The sequence below is a fragment of the Scomber scombrus genome, chromosome 2, assembly GCF_963691925.1.
Source record: "Scomber scombrus chromosome 2, fScoSco1.1, whole genome shotgun sequence".
NCBI classification, from domain to species: domain Eukaryota; kingdom Metazoa; phylum Chordata; class Actinopteri; order Scombriformes; family Scombridae; genus Scomber; species Scomber scombrus.
Genome location: NC_084971.1, coordinates 9,998,618 through 10,024,704, shown reverse-complemented (window position 1 = coordinate 10,024,704; position 26,087 = coordinate 9,998,618). Strand labels below are relative to the sequence as shown.

Sequence of the window (26,087 nt, the reverse complement as noted above, 5' to 3'; positions counted from 1 at the left end):
GGTGTCCTGACCCCAGGTTGATAACCTGGGGCCTTGTCACATTGTTAACAATGTCATGTCAAGTTCAAAAGATGCCTTTGGAGAGAGTCAGCCCAGCTGTTTTCCCCTTTTCACCATCTTTATGTGAAGCAAAGCTGATTGGCTGTTGGCTTCATATTAAGCATACTACACACATGTGTGGTATCATTAACTCTTGGCATGAAAGCACATTTCCCAAAATGTTGAACTATTCATTTAAAGTCTTAAACAAGTTTCTAAAACAGCTGAGTGCTGTAGTTTTTAGTAAAAGTTACTCAAACAGGAGTAAACTGTGTATTTGTTGGGGACTATTTTCAGCTGTGGATGAACACACGTTTGGTGTTATTTGAATAATGGCACCAGGATGGTGTATGTAGAATAGACTTGAAATAAACTACAGTGTCCATGTTCAGCCAAGCACAAATGTAAGGCTCATTTTCAATAGTTTTTGGACAATAATGGAGCTCTATGGTACAGAGGAGTAATATCAGTATATAGTCAGCACTTTGGTCTTTTCATTGGATTTGCTGACAAAAAGATTATTGTATTTAACCTGGGCCCAACAATCCTCACACACAATCTTGTGCATCTAACAGGGAGAGACAAATGACATAGTGATGGAGGAAAGATTAGAGCGAGATGGAGACAGTGGGAGGGAAAGGTAGAACGGAAGACAGAGTAATAAGGAAAGAGAGTGACGGCGAGGGAGGAGGGAGGGGGCAGAGATAAATGGCCGAGTAGACGGGAAGATGAGTGAAGCGAGAGAGCAACACTGTGTGACATACTGCAGACAGAAAGACTAACGGAGCGAGAGACTGAATGGGTGAGGAAGGGAGACGACAGAGCGGGAGGGAGAGAGAGAGAGAGAGAGAGAGAGAGAGAGAGAGAGAGAGAGAGAGAGAGAGAGAGAGAGAGCTGAGGCACGTCAATCGCCCCCCTCCTCCCTCCCTTTCCTCCCCCATTTTCCCTCCCCCTGCCCTCCCTGCCATATAGCAGACCTTCACTGGATGGTAACAAGCCACTCAGAGGGCTGCAGCTCACACACATACGTATACACTCACACACACACACACACACACACACACACACAGACACACACATACACACACACACGAGTGCATGCATTGGCTATCACCAAATTCCCTGAAGATCATTTAAACCTGCACTTCTGTACGTACGTGTGATCACACATGTGTGTGTGTGTGTGTGTGTGTGTGTGTGTGTGTGTGTGTGTGTGTGTGTGTGTGTGTGTGTGTGTGTGTGTGTGTGTGTGTGTGTGTGTGTGTAATTATGCTGAAGTGTGTGTGTCACTGTAACAGCGGCATTGAAAAACAGCCTCTACATATTTAAAGGGGAAAAAAAGGACCCACATCACATGGTTGTTATTCTCTCAAATCTGCCTTTCAGGTCACTTTGACAGTCCACTCTCTCTCACTCTCCTCCCTCACTCTCTCTCTCTCTCTCTCTCTCTCTCTCTCTCTCTCTCTCTCTCTCTCTCTCTCTCTCTCTCTCTCTCTCTCTCTCTCTCTCTCTCTCTCTCTCTCTCTCTCACTCGATCACTCAGCCTCTCGTTCCCTCCCTTTCTCTTCCTCTCTTTCTCCCTCTCTCCTCCCACCTGAGCTGTAATTTGCAGGGCTGATGAGGGTGAGGGCAGAGCAGAGGCAGGAACAGAATTCTCCTCACTCTATAACACACACACACACACACACACACACACACAAGCGCAGTGTGATTCACAGTGTACAGCTACAACTGAGAGAATCCGATCCTTTGTGTGTTCTCTTTTTTTAACCTCTTCTTCCCCTCTGTCTCTCTTTTCCTCCCTCGTCGTCACTCTCTCCTACTCTCTCCTCCCTCCCTCCTTCTCTCTTTGCTCCCTGGTGGTGGTGGTGGTGGTGGTGTGTGTCTGTGTGTGTGTGTGTGTATATGTGTGCGTGTGTGTGTGTATGTGTGTGTGTGTGAACCGTGGGGATAACAGACGCTCATGTGAGCAGCCTCAGTGGCGGCAGCAGTGACTGGTGAGAAAGAAGAGAGGAAGAGAGCAGGGATAACAGAGCCACCACCACCATCATTCTGATCGGATTCACACCAGACATGTGAGAAGATGTCCGTGGGCGGCTGCGCGTGTCCCGGTAAGTAGCTGCCGTGGTGATGGTTGCCGTTAACTACAGTCCCACTGCCAGTGTTGCTGCTGTTGCCAGCTGCTGACTTTTTTCTGGTTGTTGTTGTTGTTGTTATATTTTGGACGGTGAGTGCAGCCGCTGCTCTGCTGTGGCGTGACTGGGCCAGAGAGAGAGACAGGGAGAGAGGTGCCCCAGGGCCCTGGGGCTCTGTGTGCAAAGGCTCATGGGAGGTCGCCCTCTGTGATGGCAGAGAGGATGGAGGGCAAGGAACATACTGGAAGATGGATCAACATGTAGTCTGTTTCATCCTCACTTTTAACCTCAGTCTGACCACAAAGTGCTTTTTACTGTATGTTGTTTAGTTTATAGACGTTGTTTCAGATGGCAGTGCAGACATCTGGGCATGAAGTTGTTGCTATGGCACCACTAATGCTACCTCTTCTCTCTCTTCCTCCGCCAGTTTGTTGTTGTTGTAGTTGCATGATGGTGATGATGATGCTTTCTGACTGTTGGCCCGGGTTAACAGAGTTCTTTTAAGGTCGGCACAGTACCAGATGCTACACTCACTTATTCACGGTGTAAAAAAAATTTAAAAAAAATGGACCGCCCTCCTCATGCGGAGAATAGCAGAAAGAAAAGGAAAAAGAAGGATCAAAGTGTGACATTTAAAGGGCAAAGATCACTGGCTTGGATCAAAGGCTCGCATGATTGATTTTGCACCTCTTCCCACACAAGAGTTGTTAATGAATGTTTGATGTTTGGCAGCTCACACAGGAGTATATCATTTATGATGCATAAAGCGCTCAATGAAAGTGATACAGAAACTTCTAATTCAGATGGAGAAGTATCTCTTTGTTACTGATGCCACAGTGGAAATGCATCACCACATTTGTTTGGCTATAAGTCAGTTTAAGAATCCCTGAAGATGTAAATCCGACTCTCATTGTTGTGTTTTCAAAGCATGATGAAGATTAATAATCATCTTGTTTTGTACCCAGAAGTTCTCTCTCCCTGAGTTCATGGACGGAGGTCATTAAGTGCATACCTGACAGGGAAGAAAGGCAGAAACATGCTGACCTTGTCTTCAGTGGTGGAGATACTCACACTCACATTTTTTGGGGAGGCTTAACTTGAAAGCAAAATGACAACATGATAACAAAACTCCAGAGTCACATTTTTGCTTTTCATCTTTTTTAATAAAATTGATCAAAGTTGAGCAACAGCTGTGGGAGCTTCTGGGAGCTGAGAGCAGCCAGGAGGGAGTAATATCCGTCATATTAGACCTCCATATTGAGATGTCTGCAACTGGTTCACCGTCTGTGAAGGCTGAGGAACCCCCCACGGTCCTCAAACTGTTGTGTTTGGGTTTTTGAGCACTTGACAGAAAACATAATTCTTATTTTATTGACTTTAGTCAGACAAAGGAGGAAAGAAAAGGGAAATCAAGTTCTAGAAATAAATCCTGCACCCCTGTGCCACAGGATATGTATGATTAAGTGTTTAATTTTACACTCTGGATTGGATGTGTAGGACAAGAAATATAATCTCATAGCATGAAATGTATTCATAATCACAATAGATGTACTCACAATCCACAGAATCTATAATATTGAGCAGCAGGAGAGGAGGGAAGTTAGTGCGATAGAGTTATGTGAGTTGCTGCGTGTGTGCTTTTTTTCAGTGCTGTGTCGGGTGCAATATCATCCTGACGTGGCCTCCTCTTCTCTCTCTGCCTACCAGGCCGCAGTAGCCGCTGTGGTCAACCCTCAAACAGCCGGGATGTGGATGGAGAAATTTAGCCAACCGCGCATTCAGGATCAGATTACCCTGGTGCCAGTCTCGACTTTAATCATTAGAAAGATGGAAACAGTAACTGGTCCCATGTTTTGTGGTTTGGAAACTCTTTAGCTGACAGATTGTTTTGAAGGCGGAAAGTTTAGGGGGAGCAAGTTAAGACAATGCCAACTCATCCTACAGTTATAGCTTGCAGACAGATTAACGAGTGATAGATTGGCTGAGGATTGAAGCAGAAGGAGCCCCAAATACAGAAAAAAGAAAAAAAGATTTGCTATCAGCAAGGACAAACTCTCCAGACACCACAGATTATGTGTGTCTGTTTGTGTTATATTTACATAAATTTGTCTTGGACACACAACAGCACAGGGAAAGGAGGTGTATCTGTGTTAAATGTGACTGCACATACACAAGTTTGTATGTGTGTGTGTGTTTTCAATCTGTGCGCAGCACCCCGTGCTACAAAGGCAAACGCTGCCACCTCAGCCGTTAAACAAGCCTGCACAGCAGAGGCGGGAGCGTTTGTTTAGAACCGGGCCCTAGCTATCTTGCGGTCAGATTGCATACTTAATCAACGTGGTCATGGAAATTTCCAAAAAGACGTATGACCGCACTCTGGTGCGCTCCACTTCTGCTCTCATATTGTTCTCTCTGGTGTTCCCCTTCCTTTTTCGCCACAGTTTCCCTGCTTTATGGATTCTTCTTTTTCTACTTTTCTCCTGACTTCTCTTTCAGTTTCCAACTAGGGAGTAACATTGCTTTTCTCATCTTAATTGATTCCATGATAGATGTCTACACACATTTTTTTCAAACTTTAAGAATTTCAACACAATGTCGAAACTTTTCCAAAGACCAGCAGGGAATATGTGAGAACATCACAGTCATTGCTCTGTATTTTTTAATGCAAGCTTAGAAGTCTTGATTGTAATGACTAAAACTTCACCTATACACACACTCACACACACACACACACACACACACACACACACACACACACACACACACACACACACACACACACACACACACACACACACACACACACACACACACACACACACACACACACACACACACACACACACACACACAACATAAGGTAACTTAAAACCAATGTAAACACTGCCTCCAAATATGGAACAATCGCTTCCATTCACTCATGTCATGTTCAAATAAAGCCAAAGCTTGACTCTACAGGGATGCAAGTTATTTCCGCGTACATTTGAAACAAGTCAAGAGATGCTGCTCCGGTTGACTGTGACAGAAATTACAATATAATAGAAAAATCTGAAACTACAGTGTCTCTCTTTAGTCCTTCCTTTCTCTTTCTCTCATTCTTGCTTGTTTACATTCCAGAGCCGTGTTCAACACAGAGGGATCCTCCCCCTTCTTGTGTGGGCTCAGAGTTTGTGCGTGACTCTGTGTGTGTGTCTGTGTGTGTGTGTGTGTGTGTGTGTGTGTGTGTGTGTGTGTGTGTGTGTGTGTGTGTGTGTGTGTGTGGACATACACACAGCATGTGCCCCGACATGTGGATGACATAAACAGTGGGGCAGAGTGTGCAGGGATGTAGTCTGAGCTGCGATGCAATCATTAAAGGAAGTGTAAGTTACAATACAGTATGCCCTCTGAAGCCACAGATGCTTTGTGCTTTGTGGTCAATCAGACTCAGAACAGACCTTACATTACACCCCTCATCATCCTCACCTCCATCTTATCTCCCCCCTTCATCTTCCTCCTGCACACTGTTTCACTCTGCACTGTGTATATACCTCCCCCCCCCCTTTCCCCTTCTCTCCCTCCCCTCATTCCCTCTTTCTCTTTGACTCCCCTGATTGCTAGCGTATGTTGCCTGGCTGGCTAGATGAGGGGAGGGAAGGGGGTGGGAGAGGGGGTGAGGGGGGTTAGGAGGGAGGAGAGGGAATAGGGGAGAGAGAGAGAGGAAGAGAGAGAGAGAGAGAGAGAGAGAGAGGAGAGAGAGAAGGGGGAAGGGACTGTGCCCTCTCATGCAGAGAGTCACATGGTGTCCCTGATTGGAGGAAAATGAGTAAAGACTGCAGCCTGGCTGAAATGGCAACAGACAAAAACGCACAAAGGCTGAGCTGTTTAGAAACGGGTTGCACAACAAGAGAGCCTGAAGAGGAGGAGGAGGAGGAGGGGAGGTGTGACGGAGGGGAAGAGAGAGAGAGGGAGTGAGCAGATACTGAGAAAAGATGTGGATTAAGAGAGGAAGAAGGAGGGAGGGGTGGGATGGGGGGGTTGAGGCAGAGAGCAGAAGAGCCCAGGCAGAGACGAAAAGAGAGGCAAGTGTGAGATGAGCACTGTAGGAGCGCAGGAGGAGTGGGAGAGTGGGAGGGGAGTGGAAGGGAGGGGAGGGTGAGACAGAAAGGCGAAAGAGAGAGAGATCAGACTGTGTTTCTATGTTTTCTGCAACGCTGAGCGCTGACGTGATTGGCTGAGGGGGGGTGGGGAAGGGATGGGGGGGGGGAGCAGACCTGACTCTGAGATCAGAGACAGACAAAATGGCTCCCAGAGAACAGACAGAGAACGCAGCATCAGGGCACTGTCATCTCCCTTCACACAGCTGTCAGCTGACACCAGCCGCTGCCACACACACACACACACACACACACACACACACACACACACACACAGTCACGCACATCTGACACACACACTCCTAAAGGCTAAGCCACCTGCAAAATGGATGGAGGATAATGGATAATAATGCTGATCATGAAGTTACACATACATATACTTTTTTTTTAGGGGGGGGGGGGGGGGGGGGGGTTGGACTTTTTTTTATGAAACACAGATCATATACAGTATATTAATGACAACCTGGCTCAGCCTTTTTCCCACTTTAATCCCTCTGGCCATTGGCCTCTGCTATAACATGTGACGCACTTGCTCGGCTGAAGTTCCCTTGTTGCAGTGTTTCTGTGTTCGCCTGCCAGAGAAAATCCTGAGTGGGGAATTCATCCAGTGAGTGAGAAAATACTGTTGGGCAGGATGAAAACAAACACACTGGCTCACTACAGCCACAGGAGGGCGCTGCTATCAAAGGACAAGCATCTCCTCTGTCTCTGATTGTAGGTCAGTTAAAAAAATGTTCCCCGTGTAATGATGCGTGGTGAAGTCCTGACTGCAAATCAAATGCAGAACGATGGCTTCCTGCTGAATAACAACAGCAGCATTTGCATACAGTTTTACTTGTGAGGCACATTTGCATAAGAGCTTTGATTATTGTTATTTTATGTAAAATTGAGTCTTTGTGTCTTTAGTTACTTTTACAACTGAGTCACGTTCATAATGTCTGCCTCGTCTGTTTGATTGTTAAGCAGTTGAAGAAGTACAAAGATCCTTAACTTAAAGATCTTCTCCGAACATGTTATAAGATATATAAATATACTTTGAGGAGGTGTGTGATGAACTTTTTCCAGAAAAAAAACGTCAGTTATCTTGTTAAATTCCCCAAAATGAAATCTCCTCCCTCATAGAAAATTACAGACCTACAAATATTTTGAATCCAAAAGTTTAACTGCTGGGAAAAAAGATGTCTCTTACTTTACTGTAAAGTCCATTGTCAGTGTTTGTGCACTGGAGGCTTCAAGTTTCCACATCACACATGTATAAGTTGTATAATGAACCATGATGATGTCACAAATCATGCTCATAGGTTCACACTTTAAACTTAGATGAGCGAGAAACTTTCACGTACACCTACACTTTCAGCAGAACAAAAAGAGAAACAAGTACGACAACTTAAAGACTACAGACCTGTCACCCTGACCTCTGTGCACATGAAGTTCTGTGAGTGCCTTGTGCTCTCCCACCTCAAATCCATCACAGTACCACATCTGAACCCCCTGCAGTTCGCCAACAGATCAAAACGGCCCTCCACAGAATCCACAGCACCACCTGGACACTGTAGGAACCTACACCAGGGTCCTGTTTGTGGATTTCAGCTCCATCTTCAACACCATCGTCCCAGTTCTCCTGCAGGACCAGCTCTACCAGCTGAAGGCACCTGACTCCAACTGCAGGTGGATCCCAGATTTCCTGTCCTGTTCAACTTTTTGTCCGTCTGACAGGAAGCAGCATGTGAAGCTGGAGAATCTCTGACTCCCTGACCATCAGCACCGATTCCCCTGAAGGCTGTGTCCTTTCATCACTTCTCTTTTCCCTGTACACCAACAGCTGCACCTCTAGTCATCAGTTCATCAAGTTCCTGAAGTTCACAGCCTCACTGGCCTCATCTCTGGTTGGGATGAGACTGCCTACAGGTGGAAGATTGACCATGTTGTGTCCTGGTGCAGACAAAACAACTTGGAGCTCAATACTACAAAGACAGTGGAGATAGTAGTGGATTTAGGATGGAACACTGTCCCCAGCATCCTGTGTGAGTCCCCAGTCTACACTGTGGAGTTCTGCTTCGTGGGAACCATGATCAGCCAGGACCTCAAGTGGGAGCAACACATCAGCAGCCTCATCTAGAAGGCTTAGCAGAGGATGTTCGTCTTGCAGCAGCTGAAGAAATATAACCTGTCAAAGCCCACGATGGCGCACTTTAACATCACTATCATTGAGTCTACACTCCTGCAACTGTCAATTAAAAAGGTCAGACTGCAGTGTATCACCCAATGGGCTGAGAAGATGATTCCACTTACAAGGACTCTATCCCCCGTGGATATTTTCTCATTATTATTATTGAGATAAATGTGAAAATAGTCTTCTAGTATCAAACTCTGCACATACATCATTATACACAGTGAAGCTCAAATAGTCAACTGAAGGAACAAGAAGAAAAACACGTATTTGAGTGGAGGGAGACTGTAAGTAAAAGTAGCAATGCAGCAATGTCCAAATACTGACTCATAAAAGATTTTAATTAAGTAAAAGTGTCATCAGATAAATGTAATGAAATGCACAAAAAGTTCTATTTATGCATAAAAGTGGTCCCTGTAGTGACATACAATACTGTGCAATTTAAGGCACTAAAAGTAAACTGATGATATGAATAGTTTTGAAATAATCAATTAACTTTGGCTTCAAAAGAGCAATTTTTTTTCAAGGTACTTGGCAGGTTGGTTGTCTGAAGCACCTTGAAGGACTTACCACAGTTCTTCTGTGGATTCGGCCTGTTTCAGCTGCTTCTGTTTCTTCATGTAATCCCAGACTGACTCCATGATGTTGAGATCAGAGCTGTGAGGGGGCCAAACCATCTGCTGAAGGACTCCTTTTTCTTCTGGTCACTGAAGATAATTCTTTATGACTCTGGCTGTATGTTTGGGGTCATTGTCATGCTGCAGAATAAGTTTAGGATTGATCAGATGCCTCCCTCATGGGGTTGCATTCATAACAACCTAAACATCTAAAGTACCTAAAACTTTTGCACAGTCTTGTATATTATGTTTTGATTATTAACTGAGGAATATGGACAAAATCAAATATGGTACATTCAATTTTGAACCACAATAGTGAAATAGTCTATTGTAATACAGTAAATTCTTGGTAATATTGATGAAATAACCAGATGGAAATCTATGTGTGCACAGCAATTTATTACATTGATGCAAAAATCCTATAAAAATGTAATATTTCCAAAAAGCAGTCATGCTTATTGAACCAATACAACCAATAATACTGAGGATGAAAGCTACATGGTATAAACAGTACGGCAAAATTGACAAATATAGACAAATTTACATCGTCTCATGGTTTTAGAGCTACAACGATAAGTGTAGCTCTAAATCAGCAATTATTTTTTATAATTGAATAATTGTTTCTGTCACTTTCTAAGCAGGTTGGTTCCAACTTCTTTGTTGTATTTGCTGCTTTTCTGTAATTTATATCATTTTAAACACAATACCTTTGAGTACAGGACAGGACCAAACAAGACATCTGAAATGATCATCTTTGACAGCAGACAAATAATTAAAACAATTGTTTTTTTAATTTTCAGTTTTCTTAATTTTTTCAGATCAAATGACAATAGAAAAAAAAAAGTATTTTCATGTGTTGGTTAGCTGAGTAGCTAGGTACTTTATATATTGTAGTGGAGTATAACAGAACAATATTTGCCTTTGAAATGGAGTGGAGAAGAAGTAGAAAGTAGAAAGTAAAAAGGAAGTAAAGTAAAACTACAGTTACGTGTCTGTTATTCTGACTCACAGGCTATTGGAGACTTTTTGGTGATCTAAAGCTGGTCACTCTGTCTGGATCAGTGCTCATTCCTCTAAAAAGTGTCAGTTTGTATTGAGGCGGCCTTTGGGTGTTTTATCAGAGCCGAACTGGACAGATCTCTGTCACTCCATTTGATCCAATAACTGAGTAAAAAAGCCTGAGCTGCCAAATTGATCAAGTGCTAGTCGACTGACCACAGAGAGGAGCTGCAGAGGATATGGGGCTCGCTCTCATGAGGAGGAATAGGACTGCCTGTGCTTTTAAAAGTATGTTTGACTTTATTGCCATGAAGTGGTTCAAACAGTAGCTTTGGGATTACATTTTGGGAAGAAATAACAGTGAATGCAATCTATGAAAACAGGACAGGTTTTGCTTTTATTCCTATTTGGGGAAAAAGAGGGGGAAGACGAAACTGATGGATAATCAGAAGTTGGCCCTTTTTAAAAAATCTTGGATCAGTTTTTTTTTTTCTAAACTGAGACCACCGTGAGACTGTCCTCAGATCAGTGTTTAAGACTGTGTCAAAGGGAGGGCGACTGGGACGGTTGTTATCAGAACTCTGGCAGACGTTTGTGCCGTTCAGTTTCCTGTTGACTAGTGAGTGGAAGTGGCACGCTGCACACATTTGCACATACACAGGCAACACATGCATTAGAGCACTCACACACACACACACACACACACACACACACACACACACACACACACACACACACACACACACACACACACACACACACACACACACACACACACACACACATACTGTAGGCATCCATCTCCCCCCTCCTTGTGCCCCTGAGCCTGACAGTCTGGACATGGGAGATATCAGAAAGAGGGAGAGGCTTGAAAACAGGGCCCAAGTCTTTGAGTTAGATCAGTATACAGCTGTGAAAGTGCATTTGTGGGTGACAAAATGGCGATGTCAGAACAGCTAGAAACTGAGGGAGGTAAGTCGCTGTACTGACCTTTAACTTTTCTGTCTTTCTAATAATGGATTCTGCAACAAAAACATAAAAACCTAGAGGTCGAACGAAACTGAAAGAAAAATGTCTGATTGTTCTTACTGGTGTATCCTTCTGCTTTGTTGATCTCCAGATAAATTCCCTTTAAGTCAGGCCTCTTCATCCTTATTTATTTATTTTTTTACTTTGACAAAGGTGAATTAAACAACTTGTGCTTGTAGGTTTAAATGTAGGCTCGATAAAAACATCACACAGTGCACTTTAAAGAGTTTATTCAACCACCGCACGCTCCAGCTTTAATCACTTATTATACATGGATTTATGGCTTTAGGTGTGAATGTGTTACTGCAAGTTGGGAAATGAGGCTAGCTGGTGATGTGAAGGTTAGGGAGGTGTGTGTACTCTGTGTGTGTGTGTGTGTGTGTACTCTGTGTGTGTGTGTGTGTGTGTGTGTGTGTGAGAGTGTGCACGTGCGTGACTCGCTGGTTGGGGTGCTGGTTGAAGATAAGGCTTCCCCTATGCCTGAGAGCGAAAGAGACGGTGTGTGTAAGCCCTTCAAGCCTTATCCTGACACACCTCCTACCCCCACCTCCTCTCCATCACCCCACCCCACCACACACACACACCCACACCCCCCCCACACTCACACACACACACACACACACACACACACACACACACACAGACAAACACCATTTACACATGCACTGGGGATTAACCCCGTCATGTACCATTTGAATGGGTGAGCTTTGGAGGCACACACACACACACACACACACACACACACACACACACACACACACACACACACACACACACACACACACACACACACACACACACACACACACACACACACACACACACACACACACACAGAGGATTAACCCTTGTGTGTCCATTTCCATGGATGATTCTCAGACTCACTCCAGTTGTGACAGCATTGACTGCTCGTGTTGCCATGGCTACAGGGGCCAGCGAGTGTAAGATAGGCAAATCCACATAAGTCACCCACCACAGACACTCTAAGCTACTACTGACTACACCTCCCCCTGGTACTAGACACACAAAGATGCTGCCAAAAGACTGACAGGAGCCTCGCGAGCTGTGAAGTGCTCATGTCACAGGCTTACCATGGTCAAACCAATATACATAAACTCAACCCAAGCATCTTTGTTGCTGGTCGGGTGAGAGACAGGCCTTAGTGCAGCTTATCCTCTCCACATGTCTGGCTCTGGGACACACTTTACTTCACCATACTTCACATTTCATACAACAGAGTCTGCACAGAGGTCCACATTTGAGCTGTCACGCATAAGGGAGTTATGAGGTTTTTTCAAGATTGTCTATAAAGAAATAAAACATCTGCAGATATGTCAGAACAAAGGGACAATTTCTGTCTTAAGATAGAAGAAAAATACACTAGACAGATGGAAAAAATGTTGTAATATTGGAGTCAGTGGAGCAAATGGTTTGATTATGAGGCTCACAACAAATTGTATTGTGAAGTATTGTGTGTCATGTAGTTCACTGGGTACAAGAATGGGATAATAATGTTAGAGTGAGTGTTAAACTGGTGGAAAAAATGATTATATGGGTCACCAGTCAAATCAATAAGTTGGTACAAGTATAACTGTGTTTAATTAACTTAATGATTTTGTGGTACAGAGCTTTTCATTATTAGTGTGTTCCTTTATTTATTTAGCATGGTTGAAGTAATAGCACTGTAGGTCTGTCAGTCACTCGGTCCATCACTTTTTTGTGCAGATACTTTGATGATCCCCTGACTTTTCCTATAGCGTCACCATGAAACTGACATTGTTTTTTTATTGAAATATATAAACAACAGTTGGATGGATTGCCATGACATTTTATATATACACATTCATGTTCCCTTACTTGATGAGTCATCATAACTTTGATCGCCTGACTTTTCATTCAGTGCCATCTTCAGGTCATTTAGATTTTGTTCTATACTTTGGTTCAGGACCTACTGTCTGTAGATTACCTACTCCTTAGCCTCAGTTTATCATTGAAGTGAATGGTAATTTTTGACTCATTATAAATCATATATACTGTATATAGTGATATAGATGATGATGATACAGACAGATAATATATACTGTCTATATAAGCTTTATAGCATAAAATATATATATACATTTTCTATATGAATTTTTGGTTCTCAGCTGCAACACTTTGGAACAGATACTTGAAATGCATCCTGGAGCAAAACTGGTCCAGTAAACTAAAATGAATTGAATCCCTCCACATTTATAAACTACACTGTTAAGCTCTCAATCACAGTGGAGTACATATTTTTGAATTAGAATAAGACTTCCATATTCATATGTATGTAAACCTTAATCCCTGGGCCAAATTATTTAAAACTGCCCCTCAAAAGTAATTTTACTTAAATTTTACTATATATATATATAGTTTTCTTTTTCCCCGTGGGAGCGGCTGGAGGTGGAAGCCGTGGCCCGCTTTTGTCGGTCATTGTCAGTCGCTACTGGTTGTTTACGACTGTCTCCGTGGATCATGGATGTATTATGATGCTGTGGATCCACAACAGACTCTCTTCCGGGTAGGGGTGCACATGATTACTTAATGCAGAAGGGGAAAACAGGCAGGTCGCTCAGCCAATCATATCATTCGGACTGAATGATATGATTGGTCAGAGTTTTCACAGAATATTATGAGAATGGAATAATGATTAGTTTCTATGCCTGGTGGATCTCTAACATTTTAAAGTGCCATTACTTTATTTATAGTATTTTAACCTAAACAAAAAAATGTGTAAAAATGTAACAAAGGTAAGGGTAGCTTTAAAACTATATAAAGTTGAATTACGTTATATTTAATATTACCAGAACACACCCGTTTTTTGGTGTACAGTAGCCTCTGTGAAAGCCTGTTAACTGTTTCCATGGAGAAGCTCACAAAAGCAGCTGAATTTGGGAATAAATCTTTTATGAAACATTGTGTTTTCGCTCCCTGTGTGCATGGATAGTGTATAAATCAGAACATGTTGGTGGCTCAGATGACCGGCTGCACTTACACACACCAACACATATACAGTATGAAAAACTCCTGACCTAATACAACTTGTTCTTTTTATATCCCAACTTTGGCCATATGGATGAGTTCTCTCTGGCTGTGATCTGAATATCTGATTATAATTTGAGGCGATTTAAGCAGATTTAGAGGCCTATGGGATTCTCCTTTTGGCTTAGTGCTTTCTGTGTGTGTGTGTGTGTGTGTGTGTGTGTGTGTGTGTGTGTGTGTGTGTGTGTGTGTGTGTGTGTGTGTGTGTGAGAGAGAGAGAGAGAGAGAGAGAGAGAGAGAGAGAGATTCCCAATGGTAATGGATTTACTGGCCTACCTTGGAGACAGTTCAGTGTACAAACTCAAAGACACAATTAATTGCAAACAACTCAAGTCTGTTTTCCTTACATGAAAGTTAATTTATAAGATCTTAATCCACTTTTGGCTGATCAGGCTACTGTACTGGACTGCACTGCGTGGGACCCACCTCATATATTATTACCCATGACTTGACACTGGGCTGTCAGTGTCTCAGCTCAGTTGTTTTTGCAGCAAGCTGATGATGTGCACTAATTAGGTGAACATGAAAACCACTTTGCAGTCAGCACGATCTTTATTTGCACACACACACACACACACACTTGGCTGCATTAGGGCCAATTCTCATCTGTGTCAGTTATATGGAAAGGATGGGATGTGGGGAGGAAGGAAGAAAAAAAAAATGCTTAGCAGACAACCTTTATGTGCAGGGGGAGGTGTGTGTGTATGTGTGTGTGTGTGTGTGGAGGGGGGCGGCTGGCGGTGCTGGGCAGAGGAGAGAGGAGCATTGCTGAGGGAGAGGAGGAGGAGGAGGGCCTACAGCTATTGTTCATGTCCTCCCGTGAACAAAGGGCTCATCGGGGTCCGTATGTAAACCCACAGCAGGCTTCAGCCCACTAACAAGGCCTCATGCGGGACAAAACATAGCCGACCGACTCCCGCAATTTGGGCCGTATTCCCTCTCAGTGTCGCGGTTTGAGCAGATTTTTTTGTATTGATCCTGTTCACAGGGACGTATTGTGTTGGTACGTCGCGTCCAGCGGGCCTATCCGTCTTTACGCACGGAGCGTACACACGGTCTATCACCACGGATCTGTAAACATCAATTTTCTGATTGGACTTCTTTGCAGGTAAAAGAGACCCATTTCCCCAGCAAACACACACCTTTTACTACAATGTTTGGAGGTTGCGGCGATGAAACGTGGTGTACGAGCCGCAGCGGTTGTGATTTCTTACGTTATTTCGGCGCTTTCTCGTTGAAAATGGGATTTAACGGCTAACGGCTAACAGCAGCTAACTGGTTACCAACTGTGTTCTAGGCTGGCTAACGTTAGCTAGCCCCGCAGGCCCACGTAAAGCAGTGCTGTGTACAGGCAGCATTTGGTTGAGTGGGGATAGTGAGGTTATTGTATCATGTATATCCCAGTGTGTGAATTGCTTGTTAAAATTGTGTTTGCAGGCGTGTGTTGTTGTTAACTCTCCCTGAGAAATCAACCCGTTTTGTTCGAGCTAGCGGCTAAGTGTTAGCAGTATGCGCTGGCTGCTTTTCTAATTGCCTTTGTAAGCAGGCTACCCCTCGTCAAAATGTGCCATGACTGCTAAAGTTGTGAAACAATCAACTGGCGAATAGGGCGTTTCAAGTGCTACTCGATATCATCTTTAGATTCATGTCGGGTTTTTGTAAAAATTAAAGTTTGCAGGTTAATGCTTCAGTGTAACCTAGCAATCGCTTATAAGCCTTGTGAACACTTAGCAATCATGGTGACAGCAGCCCAACACCACGACAGGTTATTCTCAGTTAGAGGAGACTTCATAATGCTTACTGGATTTTTGTCCTGTGAAATGTAATGTATGTTTTTTTTACATGATCCACGTCTGAAAGTAGATGAGATATTGTTCAGAAGGTTGGATGACGATGGTTATCATCACTCAAGCCAAGAAAGTTAAGATATATATGTAATATATGCGTGTAAATATATACATATGTGTGTTTGTGTGTGTAGAGTGTGCTTGTAGGAGAGAGGGGAGCATGATTCCCAGTGGAGGAAGTGAAATCCAGCTGATGTGATTGTGACTGCCTGTCATTAACAGCAAACAGGAGAAGAGAGGAGCTAATGGAGCTCTCAACAACTAATGGACACTTAACCATCGATTATTTATTTATTTATCAACCCCCATTTGTTTTCCTCTGGTGGTGCATCCAGCCCTTTTGCATAGCATTGCTGTATTGCACAGTAAACAACTTGTTTTTACAGTGAAGTGAAGACAGGGCTTGAAATGGATGGCTTTTTTATTTATTCCTCCATGTAGAAAGATGTGATTCTTGTTTCGAAGATCTGTGCCTCGCTTCATGGAAGAACTTTCCTTGTTGATGTATTATTTATTCACCACTGGGTCAATTTGAGAAAGATGGTTGTGGCCACTGTTACACTTAGGATCCTGTCAGAGTAGAAACCTGTAGACCTGAGACATTTGTTTTGGTTTTTATAGATTAACGTACTGCAGATAAGTTAAGACCACCCAACTTGGTATATGTGAGTGTGGCTAAAGGTCATTTTTGGATATGGCTCTCTCCATGTTGCTGTGAAGTCTCCAACAAAGATGCAAAAAGCTGACTTTAGACAGCGAACATATATTATTGAAAAGTCAGCCTTTTTCTCTTCACAGAGGAGAGGCTTTTTTAAAACTCTTTAATTGTCTGTCAAATGTATAGAAAACAGTGCTGTGCTCTCAAACCACAATTTTCCTCTCTATGAAATACCTCACTCGCTTTCACACACACACACAGTGATATGTTTTAATATGCAGAGACAAGACAGAGAGACATTAATGAGGCGGGGCTTCACCATGGTGATGGCAGGGGTCATGACCTGGAGGCCACCACGCCTGGATGGCCTTTATAGGAGAGCTGGGCAATTAAGAGTACAACAGGGGGATGGAGATGTGTGTGTGAGACAGACATTCATCAGTTTTTATTTGTGTGTGTGTGTGTGTGTGTGTGGTTAGTGTGTGGTTAGTGTTGGTGTGTCTGTGTAATTGGTGGTATTTGATAGATGTATACAGAGTGAGAAGAGAGAGCAGAAGGAGAGCAGCGGTATCTGTAGCAGGAGCACGGAGCAGGGCGTTTACAGGAATCTCCCTCCTGATTATGTTGTTTTTTGCGTCTTCCTGTGACAAGACTGTGGTAGTTGGGAAGACCTGTGAGAGCAGCCAACTAAAATTGGGCCATACAGGCCAGGTCAGGCTGCTTCCAACCTCACATAATACAGTCATTCTTTGCGAGGGCCCCTCCAAAAGCGAGTAACTAAGTAATCACTGTAATTCCATATGGTGTAGTAACCTCGGGCACCGTTTTCACCCTCTTATGTGTCCTTTCTTTCTTGGCTTTACAATTTAGCTCTTTATTTACAGTCCCAGCTGGACCACTGTTCACAATCTGTTAAAAGGTTTACTGTGTCACTCGCTGAATTTGTGTATTAACAGATACTGTGTTTGTTCCCCAATTTGACAGATACAGCTGTCACACTTTTTACTTTTATGTCTCTTCTAATATTTTTTTCTCACCTCTCTTCCAGGCTGTTCCTCCAAGTCATTCAAGCTGTACTCCCCCAAGGAGCCCCCCAACGGTAGCACTTTCCCCCCTTTCCACCCCGGCACCATGCTGGACAGAGACGTGGGGTGAGTTTTCTGTCTCTGTTTGTGTATTTGGGTGTGTAAAACCTTGCCAAGCCTGCTCTGGACAGGAAGAGCTATCCTTTCAGATGTCCTATGGTGCGTTCACACAGAAATCAGGGCAGATTTTAGAGGCTGCGAGATAACATTTAAACACAGTGGAAAGACACGATCGGGTGCGATTAGGCTCACATTTTCCTGATGGGCCCTGAAGGGAAAATTAGCATTGATTGCAGCGTTTTATGAATCTGCTTCGTAACTGAACAGAGACAAAAGGGGAAAGGAGAAACACTGGAGGGTAATTCCTGAAAGAGTTGCAGGTCCTGGTGAGTTCTTAGACCACAGTGTCTTTCTAGTTAGCCTAAAGCTAAAATCTGTACACACGGTTGGAGTCAAAAAATAATATACTGCACAAATGGTCCAACGGTTGCGTATGTGTGAATGATGCCGAAAACACACATCAGCAAAACTGTGTAAAATGGTTCAGATAAGAGTCGACGAGCTGCGATGTGTGGTGAATTTAAACTACAGAGCGACTGTTTGTGTTTGTTCAGGTTCACAAACATCCTGCTCAAATACTCAGACTATATGGTGGAGATGAACATGAAGTCAAGAAAATGATCTCAGTAGATAGTTTTGGTTAAATTTGAGGTTTCCAGAACAGCTGCTGTGTTTTCTCAGCTGGAAAACCCAAGATTAGTAGTATTGTGTTCATCCTGTCAGCAGCACTGTCATTCTCAAGTGTAATGCTTATGTGCAAATTTGTCACACGTCGGTATTCTGGAGACACTTTTGGGTGCACAAAGGGTTACTGGTGATATCTTAGAGAAGGAGAGCAGTTGTGTGTGTTTTGATCCAGTCGTCTGTGTAATTTAGTGCAGTGTCATTTTGGTCCATCACCATTTAGACGATCTATTATTCAGGCAGATGCTTGTTGAGCTACAATAACTACTGTTGGAACAGTGGAGTGGCTAATGTTTAATGCTAAAATTGATTAGACTTGACTTGTGTGGCTCAGTAAGGTTAAGAAGCACACCTAAGAAGAACTGTGGGCCGTGATGCTCCGCTCGTCTTTTTGCAGCGAGGCGAGTTTGCTTCAGTTGTTGTGTGTGTGTAACTGAGACGTGTTGTTATTTACTGTCTCCTTGTATCATCCAATTTGTGCCATGTTTGGCTCGCGTCCCAGGCTCGTAAAGATAGACTAGCCGCTGGAGGAGGGCATATTAGTGCTATAGCTGAATGTAATAATCTCTCTGTCTCTTGTTTCTCCAGTCCCACCCCAATGTATCCTCCCACATACCTGGAGCCAGGAATAGGGTAAGACTGCATTATTTCGCAGTATCTTCGAGTTAATGTGAAAACGAGAGCATTAACACAAGTGTAGATAAGGTCGTGAGAAGCCGTGTTCTTATCTCGCTTTCAATACCAATTTTGCATTTAGTCAGTGACAAGGCTAAAACTAGGTTGCGAAACGGTCTTAAAAGCAGTGAAGCTGTCATATTACCCCGAGATAACTGATCTCAACCCAATGTCTGTCTGTCTTTTGTTTTCTCCTTCTTCTTTCTCTTTGTGGCGCAGGAGGCACACACCATATGGCAACCAGACAGACTACAGAATATTTGAACTCAACAAACGGCTACAGAACTGGACAGAGGTTTGTAAGCACACACGGCCACACATACGCACACTCAAAAACGCATGCACAACTCAAGAGCTGTGTTTATAACCGATTATTTTTCCCTCCCTCTCTTTACCTTGTAGGAGTGTGATAACCTGTGGTGGGATGCATTTACTACAGAGTTCTTTGAAGATGACGCCATGTTGACTATTACTTTCTGTCTGGAGGATGGACCCAAACGTTACAGTAAGAAACAAACTGCACTTTTCACCCCAAGTTCTACAGTCACAAATGGACTGTACAGCCTACCGACGTGTTCCTGTTCTCATACCCTCTGTGTTTTTCTCTCCTCTCCAGCAATTGGCCGGACGTTGATTCCAAGATACTTCCGGAGTATATTTGAGGGCGGTGCCACTGAGCTCTACTATGTGCTGAAACATCCCAAGGAGTCCTTCCACAATAACTTTGTCTCCCTCGACTGTGACCAGTGCACCATGGTCACCCAGAATGGAAAGCCAATGTTCACACAGGTGTGTATTTGTGTCCACACCTTGTTTTAAAATGGCCATTTCTGCCATTTGTCCCCTGCTAGTTACTGACCTCAGTCCTCTGAATTGCCGTAGGTGTGTGTAGAGGGGCGCTTGTACCTGGAGTTCATGTTTGATGACATGATGAGGATAAAGACGTGGCACTTCAGCATCAGACAGCACCGTGAACTCATCCCCCGCAGTATACTGGCCATGCATGTGAGTGGATACAGAGGGAGGGGCGATCCACAGGGGATGTTTGTTATGGTGTGTGCGTGTTTGTCCATTATTTTAATCAGTCTTGTTTGTTGGCGTCTCAGGCCCAGGACCCACAGATGCTGGACCAGCTGTCCAAAAACATTACAAGATGTGGCCTGTCGAACTCTACTCTTAACTACCTCCGAGTAAGTGAAGCACACATACAACATTTTACCTCAAGGATGACGATGGCGTTTAATATTTTCTCTCTTCGTTGTGTCATGATCAGGGTCTAGTCATATTCTAGTAAGAACATCTTTAGAACAAATGAGTTATCTGGTACCTTGCAGGTGTTCAAATTATAGACTTAAACATGTCTCTGCTGATTTTTGATGATGAGTGACTCAAAATACTTACTAAGTTACTATGTAGATACTTTTATGACCACTAGTAGGTACTAGGGCATTGTGTTGATGAGTATGTCCCGTTATTGTTTGCCTCTTGTGTTCTACCAACATACACATATACATTTTTTTCCTACTTTTTTTGAAATCACTACCAGAAAACATGAGCATATTCCTCACTGCTAGAACATTATTTAATTTCATCTTTATAACATGCAACTGCCTCTAAATCCTCAATCAGTCTGCATCTCCTGTCTGACTTTAACAGAGCAGCTTTAACACTTGTTACATTTCTCTCTGACACCTGGTAAAGTCAGCTGAGGACATCACAGTTGCTGATAATGCCACAAATTAATCAAACAGTATTTCATCCCCACACCTGTTGCCCCTTGAGTCCCACCAGGGTTTCTTTGCTGTTTTTGAGAGGGGGGGGGAACAGGGTAAATGAGAAGTTGTGTTACCAGAGGCTGCGGCTCAACATCACACCCTGACATATTTCCATGACGCTGCGTACATATGATACATCCAGAAAACAATCCTTTTTCTTTTGTTATGCATCATTTTTATGTTCTGTTAGCTGTTAAGCATAATAACACTCACTAGCACCTAAACGGTTCATATGGTCACCAGCAACACTGAAAATCCACAAGGATAGAACATAAACTGCTTCAGATGCCTCAGTGCTGGAGTTTAGTCTGCCTTTTTAATGTGCTTCTGAGTCGTGTTTCATTGTAGTCTTGTATTTTCTCATATGAGAATTTGAAGCACACCAAATATTTATTTTGTCCTGAACACCAGCTGATAATAGATGATTTAGATTTAGAGTACACAATCTGTGTGATCTTTAACCTGCTGCCTTTCTTTGTCCCCCCTCCCCCCCAGCTCTGTGTTATCCTGGAGCCCATGCAGGAGCTGATGTCCAGACACAAGACATACAGCCTCAGCCCCAGAGACTGCCTCAAGACCTGCCTCTTCCAGAAATGGCAGAGGATGGTGGCACCACCAGGTAGATGAAAAACATACACAGATGTAGACACACACACACACACACTCACACAAAAACACAGTTAATTTATCTTCTAACTCTCTCTCTCTCTCGCGCGCTTCCTTCCTCGGTAGCTGAACCATCAAGACAGGCCCCAAACAAGCGGCGGAAGCGTAAGATGTCAGGTGGCAGCACCATTAGCGGAGGAGGAGGAACTAATAACAACAACAACAACAAAAAGAAAAGCCCTGGCAGCGGCTTCCCTCTGTCCAGCCAAGTTCCAGTGAGTACATTAGTGCCACCTGCTGTCATTGCTCTGCTATTACACCTCAAACAGAAACACTGTTACAGTTGCCTCCCTGTCACAGTACAGTAGTGACTAGCACATGCAATCACACAGCATACATTATGTCATGCTGTGCAGTAGTTTTTTTATGACACCCCTTCCTCCTCACACAGTTTAAATATTAATGCTGTTTTATGCCTTTTCAGGATGTGATGGTAGTGGGAGAGCCCACATTGATGGGAGGGGAGTTCGGCGACGAGGACGAGCGTCTGATCACGCGGCTGGAGAACACACAGTTCGACGCGGCCAACGGCATCGACGACGAGGACAGCTTCAACAACTCTCCGGCGCTGGGCTCCAACTCGCCCTGGAACAACAAGGCCCCCTCCAGCCAGGAGAGCAAGAGCGACAACCCCACCTCACAGGCATCGCAATAGAGCCCGGAGCCCCGCAACCTCAACACAAACCCCCCTTTCCCCCCGTCTCTGTCACTCCTCAGCCCCCCCACCACCCCCACCCAACCAACCCCACCCCCGACAGCCATGGGTGCAACAGAAGCACCCCTCTCGCCCACTCGCTGACCAAGACATCATTTAGAGCTCAGATTCATCAAACACAGGTAGCCCGAAGGAGCTCCCACTGAGCCAGTTCTTCCCCTCATGTTTAGGCACTGCGGTCCCACCTCTGCCCCCCCCCCCCCTTACCTCATACACAACACGACCCGTCTGCTCTTGCTAATTTTCAGTTCGGACAGCGACTTGGTAAATGCTACCAAGGAGGCGCGGGGATTTAATCCAGGGGAGAACTGTGCACTCTAAACAAACCGTACTGAACTCTAAAAACACCCTAAACAAACCATACACCTGTAGGAAGGGGCGGGAGTGGAGGGGATGGGGAGGGAAGAGGGGGGCGGCGGGGCTCGGAGATGGTGACAAGTTGCTTAGGGACGACTTGTCCACCCGTCCTCTATACATTGGCTCTCAATTCTGGACTGCCTTGACGCGTAAGCCACCGGTAACGTCTGTTAATAGAGTATATGTGTGTGCGCGCGAGTGTGTGTGATGTTTGAGGAGAGAGAAACGAGGCCGTCTGAATGCGTCTGTGGCTTTGCCAAATCAGGCAGACCAGAATTTAGAATCAGTCTCAAAAACCATTGAAATTCACACTCTTAGCAGGAGAGCTGAAATGTGGCACTAGGGAAGTGACACACACATATACACACACATATACACATACACACACACAAAAACACAATGATTGAAGGATTTTGAGTCCCCTAGTGCCCGAGCCATCTCTGATTAGACTACAGTGGATGCAGTCTTTCAAACAGAGAGCATTTACAACACACACACATACACACAGTTACACATTTTAAGAGTTTTTATACAGTATATATTTCCCTAGAATGTTTTTTAATTTGTATTAAACGCCTTCATTTCAATTGTTACTTTTTTATTTTCTACCGATACTGAAAAGCTACAGACCAAGGAGCAACACAGGACTTTTATCCCCCCTCCCCCTCTAAAATATATTGTTTTTATCTTTTATGTTTATAAAAGAGAAATAATTTAGTGTGGATGTTTTTATTTTGTCTTTTTCGTTCCTTTTTTGGAGATTTGAATTTTTGTGTATTTGTGCTTGTATATTTAAGGTAGTAGCAAAGTTCTGTCTGACTGTAATAAAATGTATTCTTACTTAGATTTACCTAAAGCCATCCCGATCTAATGTAAAGAAACAAAAATAGGAAAAAGGAGAAAAAACACTCATGAACCCGTCCCTCTTATCTTCCCACCTGCTCTTTCCTCCTCCTCCTCCCTCTTTTTTAAAACTGTAAATTAAATTACAAACCCCGGGGGTACAATGGCACCATGGAAAGATGATTTTACTGTGTCTGTTGATTTCTTTTTTCTTTTCTTTTTGTATTTATTTTTGGAAATTTCAGAAACTCACTCATATTTCATGTATACAGGAAGTGATTTTTTTTCACTTACCAATCATCACAACTTTTGTGTACTGCAACTTTCAACCTGATGTCAAGTGAATGTGCTCGCTGAGTTTGTTAGTTAACCAGTGAATTTGAAGTTTAATCACTGGCTACAAACAGAGGGTTTTTTATTAGTTTTCTGTCCAAACTGTCTTTATTTGTGTGGTCTCTTTTTATAAATCCACAGAGTGACGCCATCAGTCATCCAAGCATCTTCTAAAACCAGCTTAACATTAAGTCCAGTCGGCATATTTGGTAGCAATGCTGAGTCTGTAGATTCGAATAAAAAGCGGCTGAAGCTCTGTTATTCTTTTGTACATTTCCATTTCGTTTCAGTTAAATCCAGCAGCAGTTATGATTGAGTTTGAATGGTGACTTGTACCTTCTCCAAACCCTGTAGAAAAATCATTGTTTGATATATATTTTTTGATTTGGTTAGTTTCTGCCCTTGATAATTAATGTATGGTACCAATAAAAAGATACATTTTCACTTTAAAAGATTGTGTAGTCGGTGAATTTATAATTATTCCAGCACAGCTGATTAATGAAGTCGTGTTATTGTTTTTTTGTTGGTCACGCTGATAAAATTTCAATTTGCTCTGTACAGACCTGACAGGGATTTGACTATTGAGAATAACAGGTTTTTTCACTGTTGGAGAATGCTGTAACAGAAGGTATTGTTAAGGGGTCAGTGAAAAATCCAAAAATGAGGACAATAGCACTGTTAGGCAAGAGATTAACACGACATACAATGTGTGTTGACACATGTAACTGAAGATGATATAAAGCCCTTTAAATATAAGAGGAGTTTACAGTGCAGCAAATTTAATTAATTATTAATTAAGTCATTTTGATTTAAGCCGCACTTGTGCACAATTTAATACTGTTTACTTTTTTAAGGAACTAGAAAACATACAGCACATTTTGAAGGTCCATATTGTATTTTTTCTTTTTAGTAAAATTGGTGGATTTGTGAAAAATCGGTGCAGCAAGGCAGAGAAATCCTGACCTGTAGTTCCTGGTATCAGGGTCAAACTTCAAAAACATTGGATCATTAAAATCCCATAATGCAACTCATTAGTATGTAATTGTTTCCCCCTCCATGCTTGGTAAATGCTTGTCTTTCACACTCCATGTCGCTAGTTGGTAAAACATGCTTTTTGTTCAAATATTTTCTCTGAGTCTCCAAGTCAAACCCCTGATGATGTCATAGGACCGTCAGTGTTAACTTTCAGACTTTAAAAGCAGAACCACAAAAGAAACCAAACTGATCTTTAAAATCGATGGAGTGCCTCTGGTCAAGTTGTGTTCAGGATGAGAGAGGAAGATGTACAGTAAACATCTTTTGTATCCTGCTGCTTCTGTTGCTTTCCTGTCCCTCTCCCCCGGGTTGTTGTTGAATTACAGACAACACATCACTCTGCTTCTCGGCTTCAAAGAAAGCGGTTAAGTCACATCCCTCTGCAGTCTGGCTGCTGTGACCTGTCAGCGGTGTTGGGCTTTCAGACAGACTTCAAGCTGTGTTGATCGGTATCCTGGTGCTCCTCAAATCTTGTCCTTCAGGCACTGAGGCCTGCTGGTTTTCTGTCCTATTGGGTAGTTAATTGCTTTCACCTGTCGATCCAGGTCTACATCAGTCCTGAAACAGACAGCGGGAATGAAAACGACAAGGCGGCTGGCCTCTGAAGGACAAAGACCTGGTTGCAGACAAGTGCTCAGAGTACCGGCCTCAGACAGGTAGTCATATTCACTTACAACACTGCTAGTCTGCTCTTTCTCCTTCTAAGGTTGTGTTTAAGTTTTTTAAAAAGTGTCTTCCTGTTGATGTCACAGCTGGTGCAGCTCAAGAGTGCAACCAATAACTGCAAAGACTTGGTGTACAGCAGTGGGAGTGCTTCATTGATTGCACTTTGTTTCTGTTACAACCAGAAAAGCTCGCAGGTGGGTCAAGTTTGTCCAGGTAAGAGTCCAAATCCATTATTTTTCAGCTTGGATATAGTGTATCTGTTCCCTCTTCATCCTGTCTGTATCAAATCTTTTATTCTCCACACTTTACTGCAGCCAAAGTATTTATGTGATGTGTTTGTGTTTCTCTTTGATTCACCAAAGTCAGGTCAGAGTCAGAGACACTGAAATATCTCCATATCAAACCTCTGTACTACATTCCCTGCCCTCCACAACTCACCTGCCAACTATCAAACCTCTTGCAGGCATTTATTCGCCCTGCTGTGTCATACTGAACCA

At 43.4% G+C, this 26,087-nt stretch overlaps 1 protein-coding gene across 4 annotated transcripts; it reads left to right on the top strand.

The window, feature by feature from the left end:
- The first annotated feature begins 2,016 nt into the window (after window positions 1–2,016).
- ldb1b (LIM-domain binding 1b) lies at window positions 2,017–24,341 on the top strand. Of its 4 annotated transcripts, none has more exons than XM_062430726.1 (11): window positions 2,017–2,150; window positions 17,745–17,847; window positions 19,114–19,158; window positions 19,420–19,495; window positions 19,603–19,705; window positions 19,817–19,989; window positions 20,083–20,205; window positions 20,307–20,390; window positions 21,471–21,594; window positions 21,708–21,856; window positions 22,066–24,341. In XM_062430726.1, exons 1-11 carry the CDS (start codon window positions 2,123–2,125, stop codon window positions 22,294–22,296), a joined length of 1,239 nt encoding a protein of 412 aa, XP_062286710.1. In that variant the 5' UTR covers window positions 2,017–2,122; the 3' UTR covers window positions 22,297–24,341. The 4 variants fall into 4 exon arrangements, with proteins under 4 accessions (XP_062286710.1, XP_062286701.1, XP_062286718.1 ...); XM_062430717.1 differs by lacking the exon at window positions 2,017–2,150 and adding an exon at window positions 11,032–11,068; XM_062430734.1 differs by lacking the exon at window positions 2,017–2,150 and adding an exon at window positions 14,967–15,299.
- The last annotated feature ends 1,746 nt before the right edge of the window (window positions 24,342–26,087 follow it).

Excerpts from the sequence above, each read along its gene's own strand:
- ldb1b (XM_062430717.1), top strand. The coding sequence starts at position 11,035 with ATGGCGATGTCAGAACAGCTAGAAACTGAGGGAG. Across the intron at positions 20,391-21,470 it reads CTACTCTTAACTACCTCCGA|CTCTGTGTTATCCTGGAGCC; the intron begins GTAAGTGAAGCA and ends CCTCCCCCCCAG. Across the intron at positions 21,857-22,065 it reads CTCTGTCCAGCCAAGTTCCA|GATGTGATGGTAGTGGGAGA; the intron begins GTGAGTACATTA and ends ATGCCTTTTCAG.